General features: G+C 33.8%; 1 protein-coding gene across 1 annotated transcript in view; it reads left to right on the top strand.

Annotated features, from left to right (window-relative positions):
* The first annotated feature begins 13,789 nt into the window (after positions 1 to 13,789).
* The window catches only part of LOC107450876 (purine nucleoside phosphorylase), a 54,496-nt gene continuing 52,023 nt past the window's right edge, over positions 13,790 to 16,262 (top strand). Inside the window, exon 1 of the mRNA XM_071181937.2 lies at positions 13,790 to 13,969. Coding sequence (XP_071038038.1) covers positions 13,908 to 13,969 — 62 coding nt within the window. The 5' untranslated portion in view covers positions 13,790 to 13,907. The remainder of the gene's footprint in view (positions 13,970 to 16,262) is intronic.

Below are 16,262 nucleotides of genomic sequence, written 5' to 3'. Positions count from 1 at the left end.
ATTTGTCTACCACTCAATAAATTACTAACAAAAAGTGTAGTAGTTGGCAGGTCAGCTTTTATATAGGAAGTTAGTATAGAATTTGACCTCTTTCTGCCATCTAATTTTATACATTTTCCGAATTATTTCCTTTTTTATATTTAAAATGGTAGCAAGTTTAATGAATTTACTTTTAATTTTGGAATTTATAAGTTAATTTTAAACAATGTTCCCCACCACTACGATTAAATAAACGAGTTTTATCCAGGATGTTCCATAAAGACAACTCCTAAAATGTATTTTGAGAATTCTTATGAAAAGGTGAACACAATGGGGGTCGCCAATTAATATTAGCCTTTTGTACAAAGGCAAATTTCGAGTGAAAATTTTATTTAGGCCAAAGAACAGCAAGTGAGACCATAAAGAGTTCATTCTAAATGAAGCGACACACTTTAACTCTTTCTTGTAGAATAATGGTTGCGAAATGTTTAAAATCAATTAGTAATACAAGGGCAAGGATAGCCTGGTTGTAGGGCACTGGCCCCCATGTCCAAGAGGTCATGGGTTCGATCGCCGCTGATCGAAGACTCCCTGTGTAGTACATGGTGTGGCACGTTAAATCAGTCGGGTCACATAGTCCCTCATATTCCCAAAACAAAATATACGTCTGAGTTACTGATCCAGGAGTTTCCTTGTCCTCTGGGTTGGGTTCAAAATTACAAGGCTACGGAGTTGAACATTCGTAGTCGTAAGCCCAAAATTGGGTCTGCTTTTCAACGACGGTTATAAAATAAAGTAAAAAAAAATAGTAATACATTTTTAGTGGTGAACTAGTTTGGGTGGTTGAATTAGTGTTGCCTGATTGGTTGCACTGCTCACGAAATCTGACAAATCTCAGTACAGAAGGGCGTATGCAGTTGTTACCGTGACAGGCCGTAATCAAGAGAATGTCGGCTTTCACAGGTGAATGCCAACAATCACATAGTCGCTTTGGTGAATGTCCGAAATACTTGTTATATCCGATTTGATATTTATTTGTTCGTTGATATTATTATATTTATTTGATATTTTAATATCTGCTGAGGATAGATTAGGAGAAACATCAGTGTTCGGGTTACCGGTTAAATGCATACTGGGCACTTGACCTTAAAACAGCATTGATACACAGCATGCCGGGCAGTGGCACTTAACTAGACCTAGTATATATTTCGGACATTTACCAAAGCGACTATGTGATTCTCAACAGTCACAGTAATGAAGTAAAAAATAAAAAGAGGTTTGATTGTGGGAGGACACAATATTAAACAGAAAAAGGGAAGTGTTGGTTTAAATCATGGATGAAAAGAAAGAGAGAAATAAAAAAATTGGTAGCAAAACCATTCCTTTTATAAACTGCTGTTTGTAGAAAATGCAACACCATGAAAGAATCATCAGAATCAAATGAAATTTAATGCAGAAACGACTTGTACTGATACAAATAAATGATGAAATTTTCAAAACAAAAGAAACAAATTAAGAGTCCGAAATCAGTATTTGGTGCAGCCACCACGCGCTGCAATAAGTGCTGCTATACGACGTGGCATGGAGTCAAACAGATGTTGAATATCTGCTTGAGGAAGAGAATTCCATATCGCTTGTATGCGCAACCAAAGTTCGTCTTTGGAAACTGCAGGACGCGGATCACGAGTGAGACGCCGACCAACCATATCCCACACGTGCTCAATAGGCGACATATCCGGCGAATAAGCAGGCCAAGGAAGAAGTTGCATGCGTTGTGCTGAACAGAAGTCTCTAACAGTCCGCGCAACATGTGGGCGTGCATTATCCTGCTGAAAGATAGCTCCAGGGATGCCTTGAAGGAAAGGAACGACTTCGGGCTGTAGCACTTCACGGACGTATCTGTTGCTATTGAGATTACCCTCAATTCGTATCAAATTGGATCGTCCATGATACGAAATCGCACCCCAGACCATAACTCCGGGTGTTCGACCACTATGTCGTTCAATAATACACTCAGGAAGGCAGCGTTGACCGGCATAACGTCTAACACGAACACGGCTATCATGGGTCCACAAATTGAAGCGTGATTCATCTGAAAAGACAACTTGGTGCCAATCAGCTCGCCAGTCTCTGTGCTCAAGAGCCCACTGCCGACGCAGCCGTCGATGATCCGCCGTGAGGGGAATCCTGTATAATGGCACCCTTGCACGCAATCCACAGCGCAGCAGACGACGACGAATTGACGAAGCCGACAATTGTACACCTGTAGCAGTAGACCAATGTGCTGCCAGCTGCCTGGAGGAAGCTGTGCGATCATTCACCGCCATGCGGAGCAGGTGTCGATCATCGCGCTCTGACGTCACCTTCTGTCGTCCAGTGCCTGTTTTTCGAGTTGTTCGGTGCTCGTCGGTCCACTGCTTCCAAACTCGCATCACTGTGGAACTGTTCCGCTGCATACGAGCTGCTATTGCGCGATAGGAAAATCCTCCTTCTCGAAGGCCGATTATCCTCCCTCGTTCAAACTCCGTAAGTTGCTTGAATTTCTTATTCTTCCGTCGTGGAGGCATACTCAGGTCTCACTAAACGTTTGCCACTAACAAATAATCATAGACTATTTTCAACGTCCCGCTACAGCACTTTATTTATACGCTTTCAGCATCAATTCAGAGGGCGCTGCGCGCGCCACGCACGCGCGATGGCTCTGAAACTTTATTAATTTGCATAATATCCTATAATTGACATTTGCTGCGAATTTCATTTGATTCTGATGATTCCTTCATGGTGTTGCATTTTCTACAAACAGCAGTTTAGTTATTTTTCGTGAAGTGTAAAATAAGATCTTAATGTTCGAAATTGGTAACCATTCGTCACTATTTACTTTACTCGAGTAAAAAAAAAAACAGTCTTATATACGTTTATGACTGATAAAAAATTCTATGTATTCATGGACATTTTAATCTTCCCGAAATAACATACTATAATAAAATTACACTGTGGAGTGAATTGTTAAGTGTCACTGCCCGATATACATTTGCCCGGTATGTTCTACAGTGATGTTTTTTTTGAGGTTTAGTGTCACTGCCCGGTACTCCGGAAACTAATGGTTCTCCTAACCTATCCTCAGCAGATATTAAAATCTTAATCCGATCTAAATCATAAAACATATGATTTTAACGTTTCGCAAGAGAAACTGATACGTATTTCCGCTTTCGCCATATGTACCAGGGAAGTGGGGATACTTTGCAGTCAATAGAGTGAATTTTGAAAAGTCCTAGTTCGGACTAAATTATTAATTTACACAAAAACTGTAGCTGGTAGAGCTATGCAATTGTATCTAAGATTTGTTTTTAAAAAAATCTTATGCAACAGAAGAAAAAAAATTCCCCAGTGTTATTTTCTCATCAGTTTTTGCTCTTTTCCGCCTGCAGTTTCCAGCCATGTTTGAAATGGTTAAAAAAAAAATTTTTCCTAACACTAACGTATATTAACAGTATGAATCGTTCACTAGGAGTTGGCACTTCGATCCGCCTTCATCACGTGTTATGCGACGTCACTATTTTGGGGAGAAGGTTGTGAGCAATCCTAAAAAAGGTTGCTTGTCTTTCGTTTTCAATTAGTATTTCTATCGGGTTTACAATTACACCGAAGATTGATTAAACTATTTCGGAATTTATCTAGTTTTCTTGAAATACAGGAAAACTACTCAAATACAAAATAACTAGCCAAAGGGGTAAGCAACAAAAAAAGGCATATTATTTTAACATGATGTATGGATGGGTGATCGTGTAAAGCTAAGGGTGGTGGCGCTAGTGGTTAAATTGCTCTCACAAGACTTCCGGGTTACTGCTTCCGATATATTTTTACGCCGCAGATTGAAAAAACGCGATCATATTATTGCATCATATCTTTTGCAGTATTTCACATGTACCGAGTTCTTTCTTTCAGCCTTTAAACTTCAGCATTATCATATTAATATTATAATCATTAGAATATTTTCTAATTAGGCTAACTTAAAAAGATATTTTTAAAGATATTTTTGGCGACATTTTATTCAAATGTAGCCAAATAAGAGATAAAATACAAAACATGGCAAACCTTAAGAATTATTCACAATGAGATATTAACTTTCCAAAATTTTTTTTGACCTTACGACCTCTGAGAATCAATACATTTCTGAAAGCTCTTATGAATGGTACAATTATGTTTAGATTTGAACCCAAATTACAATAACAAAACTGCATAGAATATTAGGCTTGTTCACACATCGCCTCGTAGTCATAACATAAGCGGAGGGATACACCGGAAATTTTCTAAATTTCTTCCGGTTTAAGGACGCTTGTTATTGTTTACATTAGGCCACCCATCCATACAGGATAATGGATGCCACTACTACTACATTAAAAAGTGTAGATGTCTTTTTACAAGAATCTTTTATGACAGTTACGGTTACAATTGACAATTAATGATGCCATCTAGTGGTGGTTCAACAAGCATATATCCACGTTTGGCGATCGTATGGCAATATTTATTTCGCAAACTTCATCTGCATTTTTTTAACGTTCAAATATTTAAACATTTGATGATATTTCAATCTTTTGAGTGAATAGTTTGTCCGTTTTGAGACATTTCGCTGGGAAAAACGCAGTTTTCAAATTTAAAATACATTTAATTAGCTAGAGAAACGAAAGGTATAATAGCAGATCATAAAGTGAAGTAAGTGACTGAAAAAGAATTCACTGTTTGCGTTCGGCGATTATTAAGGGTTGTCTCAATTTCAAGCACGGAGACGTTTATCCTCTAACTCCCGTGCTGAAATGCACCCTGTGTCCGAGGAGTTGGAGCCAAGTGCCAATTCTTGGTGAATGAACTATACTGAGTAATAAATTCTGTAAAATATTTTACGTAGTTGTAGATATTTAACTCTTTGCACTCCGATGTCCCCACTGAGGCAACATCAACAGTCATTAAGACATTTTATACCTTAATAATTTGTAACCACGTTATTTTATTTGTACCTCCAATGCATTCGACCGATCATCAGCTACGCAGCCCCTGAATGGAGCACAACCACTGTTACTCAAAAAAAGAAACTGGAGATTACTCAAAATAAATTCCTCAGATATATCACAGGAGCCCCCAGATCCATGAGAATGAAAGATCTAAGACGAGAGTTAAAAATCAACAAAATAGATGAGCACATAGCTGAACTATGTGCAAGTTTCTTCAGAGATGCACTCTCTTGTCATACGTGCAATTACTTTAAAAATTTTGATTTTGAGCTCATCAAAGACAACATAAAATATAGCCCGGCAACCGCCTTTTTCCTATCCGACGGAGTTTTGTCCCGTAAATTTTGTAAATAGCTGTAAATACTTGTAAATAATTTTGCGCATTTATTATGTATTTCTCCTTTTCTCTAAGGCTATGTGGCTACTGTGCACCTGAGAAGCTCGGGGGTAATAACCTCGAAGGGAGGCGAGGCAGTCTGCCACAAAACCTCTTCTCTCTCTTAAACTTGTTTGTTCAATCTCACTACTTCATTTTAATTTTCTCTCAGTAAAAGATACTGAACCCCAACTTTCACCTTTCAGTTGCGCTTCGGCGATTTATTATTTATTTCCACTCAGATGAATTAGTTAGAGCCCCTAGCGGGGCTGATGCTAAGATAACCATCACATATGAGTATGAGTTATTTTATTTGTTTTGTCCATTTACGTCGCAGTAGAGCTGTACAGTCCGCAAAAAAAAAAGATATCACCCTGAATAACTTTCGTTCTAATGATCGGATTTTCACGAACTAAGTGTCAATCTTAATGGTTCTTGGGGGTGACCTCAAATATGCTAATTAATTAGTGCTAACTATTAATTAAGTTACGAAATCAGACACAAAAACGTACTTTTTCTGAATAAACATATATTTTTTCTTACATATTTGGATTCTTAACCTTCAAAATATAGGGGGTAGCCGCAATCTGGGAAATATGGTCCCCATAGTTTGGTCAGAAGAGCGATCCAAAGTTCGTACCCCTTAATGTTAATTTCACTTTTTACGTTTTTAGTCATATTTTAAAAACTAATAAGGCAATTCGAAGAAAATTTCACCCAGTCATAAAACTCATTTACCCAAAGATAATTTCGCGAAAAATATAATTTTTAATAATTGTTAATTATTTTTTATTATTTAATTAAATTAAGGATGAAAAATTTTTGAATTATAAGGTATGAATTTTTTTATACCATATTAATCTACATATTTTTTAATTAAAAAACCTAAAGTTTCAACTGTTTTTATTTATTAGAAGCTGAGAAAAATTAAAATGAATTATTTTTAAAAAAATTATTTGGCGACAATGAAGAAATGATTAAATGAGGCGATTAATATTAAAATGTAATAAACTTGCGAGGAACTTGACTTCGCGCGCTTAGCATAAAATTTCATTCATATTTTTTTCGCTAATAATCGTTTGCTTATCTTTTCATTTTTATTTTTTAAGCTATAAAATACGATGTTTCTTTTTTAGTCGTCTAAAATTCTATTTGCAATTTAGTAAAGAAATTTGAAAAAACATTTTATTGAATAAAATACATTTTATTCAGAGAATGTGGAGTTTTATAAATGCATGCTTCTGATAGAATATGATTATACAACAGATTGTGCTTCTTTAATGTGATTATTTTTTATTATTTAGTTTTTTTTCTCAATAACTGATAAAATTTCAATAATATACATACGAATGAATAAATTTGGAATAAAATATTCATCAATTTCTCGAATATATATTTTATAAATATTAATAAAAATACGTAGTCAACATTTTTAAGCATCTCTCACAACATCGCAAATTTCTCAAAATCTTATAGGGTAAACTAACCAGTGATGGAATACTTAAGCTTAGCTTGCCTTTAAAAAAAAATCATAAAAATTTCAAAATTTGTAATTTTAGCTAAATGACGTATTTGTTATTAAATGCATGTCGACATATTTGTTATTAAATGCAAATTATGTAAAAAAAATTTAGATAACTGACATAATATTGTTTTAAGCTTTAGGTGGTTTAAATAATAAGTAGTAAGATAACCAAGTGAAGGAACAGTTCTTAAATTGAATAAACACTAAATTTTCCAGTGAATGAACACTTAATTTTGAGAATGTTTGATGCTCGTTAGGAATCCTTAGGCCACACAGATATCTGTCGCCCTGTAGATGCCTGAATTGACGGATGTTAACACAGGCGGGCATTAGGAAAAAAAAATCTTTTAAGTTTTCGTGCCCCCATTTCAGTATCTTAAGGGCCTTACGAGCTCTGTTTAAAAAAAAGAGAGTATCATATCATATCAGATATATATATATATATATATATATATATATATATATATATATATATATATAAGAAAACAAAAATAATTATAGTAGCAGTATTTGGTGGTAAATGTAACTTATCGTAATTGAAGAATATGCTGTGCGACATTTTATGGTGAATTTGCGAACGTAAGTTTCAGAATGTATCGAAACATGTGGATGCTATTTGCTAATCATCTTTATCCAAAGAAAACCATGTAACGTAAATATCTAGCAAAATGAAGCAGTTTTTTAAACAATGAATCATACAATATGCAACATATTATTTCAATATCTTATTCTTAAACATAAAATATTTCAATGTTCTTAAAATGTCACTAAACATTCAGCAATTCATTGAGTTATAGAAAAAAGAAATATCGTAAATTATAGAAAACCTTGTGAATGTGCATTAGAATTACTATACAATCTACATTTTATTTTTCAAGCACTTTTTTTTTCTTCAAACTTTCATGCCTAGAAGACTCGATTAAAGCTGTAAAAATCATTATCCCTAAAATTTTGTATATAGCTAATTTTGTATATAGCTAAAATTTTTTATAAGTTATGTTAATTTGATTTTAGTATGAAATCCTAGAATAAACATAGCAAAAATAGCATAATCTAAATAATATCAGATAAAAAGTTCATGTATTTAAATTCTAAAAACTTATAAATCGATTCAAATTTTCTTTTCAAAGGAGAATAAAATAAATATTTTTTTTTCTGCTTTTTGGACATAAATGAACTTAAAAATTGTTTTTGCCTAGAAACTTCGAGATGTTTTCTATTAACTATTAATTAAACCTCTCAGAGCAATCACAAAACATTATTTCAATTTTTTTACAGTCAGAAATTGGTTGCCTAGCAACCTAGTAAAATTAAGCGTTTCTCTTTTGAATCAGTCAATGGGTTATCTTAAAATATTTATTTGCGCAGGCGACTTTTTTGGCGGTTTTCTGGACTATCGCCAAATATATAAACTTTTATTGCAACCCAATTTACGACCCATTTGTTTTAAAATTTTGTCTACCAATTTTGTCTAGATTCCAAATATGTAAAAAAAAAATATATGTTTATTCAGAGAAAGTACGTTTTTGTGTCTGATTTCGTAACTTAATTAATAGTTAGCACTAATTAATTAGCATATTTGAGGTCACCCCCAGGAACCATTAAGATTGACACTTAGTTCGTGAAAATCGGATCATTAGAACGAAAGTTATTCAGGGTGATATCTTTTTTTTTTGCGGACTGTACAATGGGCTATTGGTCACGGTCTTTAATTTTTAAAAACTTTACCACGTCAGAGCTGGAGCAAAGTCTCGGTTGCATATGAGCCTTTGAATGATTTAGATGTAGCGGTAAAAATAACTTTAAATCAAACTTACAAAATAATTCACTCATACACAACATTACTATTCGACTGCAGAAAAATTATAGAACTAATCATCAACTAACAATCGAATATGTGCTTACCCCAGAAGATAAAGAATACTGAATAATCACCTCACCTTTTTTTTGGATTTTAAAACACCTTGAGTTATAAATTCTCTTCATCTTTTATCACGTTCCTGACAATTTAACAATTTTTTTAGGTTATTTCAGCACTGTTTCTGATTTTTAATTTTAATGGAATACTTTGTTGTTGTTGTTATTGTTAATTTACGTCGCACTAGAGCTGCACAATGGGCTATTGGTCACGGTCTGGGAAACATCCCGGAGGATGATCCGAAGACATGCCATCACAATTTTGATCCCCAGCAGAGGGGGTAGCGCCCCCGCTCCAGTAGCCCGATGACCTGCGCGCGAAGTCGAGCTCTTTACGGTAGAACAGTTAAACGAGGACCCATAACGCACACCCTCGGTCCCTACGCAGACTGATCCAAGTGGTCACTCACCCGCACACTGACTGCAGCCAGTGATGCTTGACATCGGTGATCTGCTGGGAACCGTGTCTTAACGATCAGTCCACTGCGAGGCCACATTATTTTAAGAATTTTAAAATTGTATAATAATACTATATTGTGTATTTCAAATGCTATAGTGCAGATATTAAATCGAACGGCGCTTAAAAGTACGGGGAGTACAAAGGGTTAAAAGCAAAAGATTTCAGAATTTTTTTGGCAATTTTGCCGACATTTTAAATGCCTCACCACAAAAGAGCTAGAATAAAGTGACTTTGCATATGAACTTTTAAATCATTTATGAGTAGTGGCACAGAATGTTTAAATAAATAAAAAATAATGAATTAATACATTAATTTACCTACCACTAGAATAAATTTTTACAAAAAGTGTAGAAAGTTGACAGCCCTGTTACAGCCTCTGAAAGACTCAGTTAATATGGAAATGACGATTGTTATAGCCACCTCAATGTTTCCACAGTGATGCCAACTTGCTCTGGATAGCAGATAAATATTTTCGAATGGTAGGCTTTTAATGAATGAATCTTGGTTTAAAATTTCGATTTTTAGGGTTTTAACTCTCCACTACTTCTAAATAACTCAACTGCTTATCTGATACGCCACTTTGTTGCAGTTAACCCGGGGGCATCATTGACCGAGCAGTATCATCCGCCAAACGCTGTGCGACGCTAGCGTCCGTATTCATCAACACAGATTACCTCCGGGTAATCTATGAGTAAGAGTAAAATCACGAGTTTAGTGCGAAACGTTATTCTCCAGCCGAAATTTTGCCAAACTCGCAGATTTCATCAGCAGTTCTGACTCTCCGGGTAACCCTCCGTTTTTGCCGAGTTATCGGAGGGTAACCTATTGAAGAGGAGCTTGTAAACAAAAAAGATGGAGGATTCTATCGCTGCGTTTGAGTTTGAAGATCTTGAATTTCTTGAAACTGTTGAAAGAAGAGAAAGATATGTCCCAACTATCAGAAATAATGACCTAAGAAGAGTTAGATGAAATAGACTTTTTTGAAAGATATCGTTTCTTAAAACCTCTCCACTTAAATTAGCGATACTCACGATGCACGTGCACGTGTTTATATTATATACAATGTCACATGGTTTTACCTTGCCCAATCAAAGGCCTCGTTATATTTCCTGCAAGAGTTAAACTCGAGTTGTGAAATCCTCTGTTGAAAACGGTTGGAGAATAAAAAGCGAGGGTTAATCCGAGAGTAACTCTGAACCGTGGATATTCCGATCCCCGAGTTACTCTTGAATTTAACTCGGCGTGGTGAATACGGGTGTAGGAGGTGGCAGGCTCGAATCCCGCCGTTACTCTGATGTATTCTTCGTGATGCTCTTCCCTGAATTGATCCATCTGTCTTTCTACTTGATAAAGATTTATAGGCCTAAATTACTCATACAAGCCTGCATATATATGTAATTCTAATAAATGAACAATAACATACGGTTAAGCTGTGTTGAGTCCTTCAAAAAGTTGGAAAAATTGACCGAAAATCTATAAAAATTGGTTTGTAGTTCTCTAACGAGAAAGAAAGGGGGGAAAGAGAAAATACTGGTAGAAGAACTATTTCAATATTAGAAAATATTCGGGAGGAGTTAATCTATTCTCAACAATAACAAATCACTGTAAGGAAGTTTATAACGGTGAAGACGCAATTCAATATAAAAATTGCATCCGTTAAAAACAATTGGTAGTTATGAAATTTTATTATTCCCGGAAAAAAACTAAAAAATTAAATTTATTTGTTACCAGTTTTTACTTCGGTGCGCCGTCAAGATGAGACAATCTAGCGTGACCCACCGGTGGGTCACCCCGGCGTGAACATGTTAAAACAGTTTGTCGAACCCGGAGCAGTTGATATCTCTGTAAGCCCAGCGGAGTCATTTGTTCGTTTACTCTCATTTCTGGTTAACTAAAAATAATTTTAAAAAAAGACAAATCTAAAGTGACAACTAAAATATGCAATAAATTATTCCTTACTATAGTCTCTTTTATTATTTTCGATGTTAAAATACAGACTAAAATCGAAATTAGAAAACAAATTATGACCTTACTTTTTTGATCTAAATTCGCTAAATTTGTAATTTGCTGAATTTTCTAATTTGCTAAGGAACAATACGATCACATTGCCACACGAAATTTTGGAACTTTATCCTCCAGGATTATCCTGGCTTACAACAGGCTGTAATGGGAATGCTTTACTCTACCAAGCGATCTAGTGAACGATTGCGATTTAATAATTATGAAAGTGTTTTGTTTGTCTATCTGACAAAATTTAAGGAAAAATTTTGAGTGATATAAAAACATTTTCTAAACAAACTTCACTGTTTTCTCTCTTTTTCTACTTATGAGACATATGCAACGTCTTTTCAGTAAATTAGGATGAAAGTTGAGGGGAAGGTTCTATTGACAGAATCTAATTTAGAAAAGTCATTTTAATTGTTTAATTGACCATTTATTTTAAGTTAGGGTAAATTTTAATTTATTTTTTAACGGTCGTTGAACGGCCCATTACCCAAACAATCATACAAGCTTGGTATCAAAGACTTATGTATGTATTTCATGAATATCGAATCAAAAAATTTTAGTTTTGAAATCTCCACACTTGAATTTGCTCCCCATTGTTATTAATCATACTCATGGTAACGGATAAATCATGTTACTTCATGTTACCGTAACTATGACAGACACATAAAGAGTGTTCCGAAAGATGACTTTAAAATTTGCTTTTAAGACTTTGCTAATGAAAAAAAGATTTAAAGATTTCCGATACATTTAATCGTCAGGATTGAAGAGCATTCTGAAAAAGGACTGAAAACTTGTTTTTGGGACATTTATAAATGAAGAAGATTTAAAGATTTCGGATGCATCTAGGCATCTGATCTGAAGAACATTCCAAATGAGGACATTAAAATTTGGTTTTGAAACTTTGCTAAAAATAAAGATTGCCGATACATTTAGTCGTCAGAATTGAAGAGCATTCTGAAAAAGGACTGAAAACTTGTTTTTGGGACATTTATAAAAGAAGAAGATTTAAAGATTTCGGATGCATTTAGGCATCTGATCTGAAGAACATTCCAAATGAGGACATTAAAATTTGTTTTTGAAACTTTGCTAAAAATAAAGATTGCCGATACATTTAGTCGTCAGAATTGAAGAGCATTCTGAAAAAGGACTGAAAACTTGTTTTTGGGACATTTATAAAAGAAGAAGATTTAAAGATTTCGGATGCATTTAGGCATCTGATCTGAAGAACATTCCAAATGAGGACATTAAAATTTGTTTTTGAAACTTTGCTAAAAATAAAGATTGCCGATACATTTAGTCGTCAGAATTGAAGAGCATTCTGAAAAAGGACTGAAAACTTGTTTTTGGGACATTTATAAAAGAAGAAGATTTAAAGATTTCGGATGCATTTAGGCATCTGATCTGAAGAACATTCCAAATGAGGACATTAAAATTTGTTTTTGAAACTTCGTTAAGAATAAAGATTGCCGATACATTTAGTCGTCAGAATTGAAGAGCATTCTGAAAAAGGACTGAAAACTTGTTTTTGGGACATTTATAAAAGAAGAAGATTTAAAGATTTCGGATGCATTTAGGCATCTGATCTGAAGAACATTCCAAATGAGGACATTAAAATTTGTTTTTGAAACTTCGTTAAGAATAAAGATTGCCGATACATTTAGTCGTCAGAATTCAAGAGCATTCTGAAAAAGGACTGAAAACTTGTTTTTGGGACATTTATAAAAGAAGAAGATTTAAAGATTTCGGATGCATTTAGGCATCTGATCTGAAGAACATTCCAAATGAGGACATTAAAATATGTTTTTGAAACTTTGTTAAGAATAAAGATTGCCGATACATTTAATCGTCAGAATTAAAGAGCATTCTGAAAAAGGACTGAAAACTTGTTTTTGGTACATTTATAAAAGAAGAAGATTTAAAGATTTCGGATGCATTTAGGCATCTGATCTGAAGAACATTCCAAATGAGGACATTAAAATTTGTTTTTGAAACTTCGTTAAGAATAAAGATTGCCGATACATTTAATCGTCAGAATTCAAGAGCATTCTGAAAAAGGACTTTAAAATTTTTTTTGTTGCGATTTTTATGAAGGAAAAAGAGTTAAAGATGTTAGATATGTTAAGAATTAAGTATTGAAAAGCATTCGGAAAGAGGACTTTACAATTTGTTTTTGAGCTTTTTTTCTCAGTCGAGTGCAGAAACGCATGTCGGTCGCTTCGATACACAATAAATATGCATGTAGAATATTTTCATATCTTTTTTTTTTGTGCAGGAAATTAATATCCGCATCTTGTATAATTTTATGATTGATTTTTGATTTGACAATAATTCATTGTAAGAAAGTGATAATTTACAAAGCTTTTCACCGACATGCCGCAAAAATGTTTTCAGCGATAGTATTTCTTTGAAGTAAAGCCGCTCTTTGATCTTCATTGTTACAACAAGAATATCTATTTACTTTTAATAATAAAATGGATCAAAAAGTGACTCGCAATACCGAATTTTATTGATCAGTCATTTATTGTAATTAATTATGTGATTTCTATATAAGATGGTTTTGCGTGTCGCAGAAAAGGATTTTGATTTCTAAAAGTAACAGTTTGCGTACAAAGTATTTCTAGTAAGAAAGCTACAATGGGAAAAAGTGAAAATTATTATATTGAAAACGGGATTGTTGAGAAATTAAGTGGCGATGAGTAAGTATTATGATGTAATATTATTAATTTATGTTTAGCTTCAAAATTGTATTTAGCGATTACTACGGTAAAAATGTATTTTTCAATTAAAAAAAAACTGGGTAAAGTTTCTCTCTCTATTTCTCGTGCCCATGATATTTCCGGGCTGGAGAGTTCAAAAGTATAACGCACTAAAAAGTTGATTGCAATTGATATAAAAAGTTGAAAACAATTGATATATTATGCCCAGAATCGTGTTTATTTCTCAATATATTTCCCAAAATATTTTGAACTAGATTTGAGCACTGATCAAACATGTAAACTAAAAATTAGCCAAAATAAATAAATAAATAAAACTAAAAAGGAATAAACATCTTGTACGTACACTTAGTTTTACATAATTTTCTCAAAGAAAAGAAATTGTGACTTTTTCAATCGTTTTAATTGAAATTATGTTACCATTAAGGGGCTCTATGGTACGTCAAAAATTACACTCTGTTTTAGTAATGTAAGCAATTTTTTATTAAGGAACCATTTACATTACGCTAAACCTTTACAATCGAATATTCCCCTTATTGTGGAGATTTTTATATTCTTACAGAAAACAAGGAAAGTTACTTAAGAATGATTATTTCTTATAATAATTAATCAAGATTGAAATAATAGGACAATGTAAGATTGCTTATTCAGTAAAATCTCCAAGGTATAATATTAATATAAGGTTTATCCTAAGGTATATCCTAATAAGGTATATCCAATAAGGTATATCCTAATCCAAAGGGCACTCACTCTATTCTTAAATCTAATCCATATTCCTGTGGCTCATAAATTAATGTTGGGGTTTCCTCACCGCATAATTTTTAGGTAAATAAATCTCTTGAGGAGAAATATTGATTATTTTTTACGTCATGGTCTTCGCGATACATTTTAGTAACCAATCTGTTTTCGAGAAACGCTCTTTATAGATTGATTATTGACACAAGTAGAAGATTTACTTAAAATATCGTGTGTAGAAAACCTGATTATCAGATCAAAAGTCACTCAGAGTGAATGGTTTTTTTTTGTTCATTTTTTTCTTACTGTAAAGCACGCAAAATAAGGAACAATTTAAAATATGGAAATACAGTACATAAATATGCAAATTAATTTCTGAAGACGATATAATAAGTTACGATATATGACACAAATACGTATTTTCTCTTCATAAACATACCTTTTCTTCGACAGATTTGGATCTTGACTTTAAAAATATAATAAGTATGGTACTAGCCGCCTATGGTGCCATGCTTGGTCAACTTTCAAATTTATCTTGTACCACGCATAAACTTTAATGGTAACCAAACCAATTTTTCTGCACAACTGTGTTTAAATATTCTAACTTTTCAATCCCTCCAACGATCCTAACGCGATAAGTAGTTTTAAACAACATATTAACCAATTTTTTTCACCGTTTAACAGTTGCCAGTGCGAAAATACTTTGATTTTAATTTTTACTATTTTCAAGACATTGACAAAGTTTTAAGTATTAAAATTTAATAACAATATAAAATCTGTCCGGTAGCCTTGAAATGACAGAAACTACCTAAGTATGAGTTCGTGACATTTTAGCATAGTAGAAGTATTTCATTTTATAATTGTCGTTGAATAGCCAACCCAATATTTGGGTTTACGTCTTCTAATGTTCAACTTCGTTGCCTAGTAATTTTGAACCCAAGCCAAAAGACGAGGGAACTTCTGGATCAAGAGTTGGGAGAAATTTTGCCTTCCTGGAGTACTTTTTGACAGAACTATCTCGCATTTACGTTACATGGAGAAGAAGACCGCGAGAACTTCCCACGGTTACTCTGACGGCAAAGGAACTCTAACCTATGATCCGTCTACCACTGAGGACATTTCCCGTCAGCACTGTGGTCAGTACGAGCCAGATATGGATTCGTATCGACCAGCCATCACTGGGATTCGGACCAGGCTCACCTCAGTGGAAGGCTAACGCGGCTCGCAGTAGAAGTATAAAAATAATTTCATTCTTAGTCGCGAGATAAGACCAAAAAAAAAAAAATTTAAATAAATAAACTCACCCCAATGCTGTATTAAGCACTCTACTACTTTTTTAGCAGGCCTGCCAACTACTACCTTTTTTGCAAAATATTTTAAAGAGTGGTAGACATCTAAAAACCAAAGCTTTCTGTTTTTTTGGTAATTCGGTCAATATTTTAAAAGTCTCACCATCAGAGAGTTGGAACAAAGTGGCATTGCATATGAACTTAAGAAACTAAATTTAAATGAGTAAAAAATAATACATAAGAACATAAAC

This window comes from Parasteatoda tepidariorum, chromosome 4 (genome assembly GCF_982258835.1).
Source record: "Parasteatoda tepidariorum strain Cologne lab strain chromosome 4, Ptep-v5.0, whole genome shotgun sequence".
NCBI classification, from domain to species: Eukaryota; Metazoa; Arthropoda; class Arachnida; order Araneae; family Theridiidae; genus Parasteatoda; species Parasteatoda tepidariorum.
This window is presented reverse-complemented; position numbering and strand designations above follow the sequence as displayed.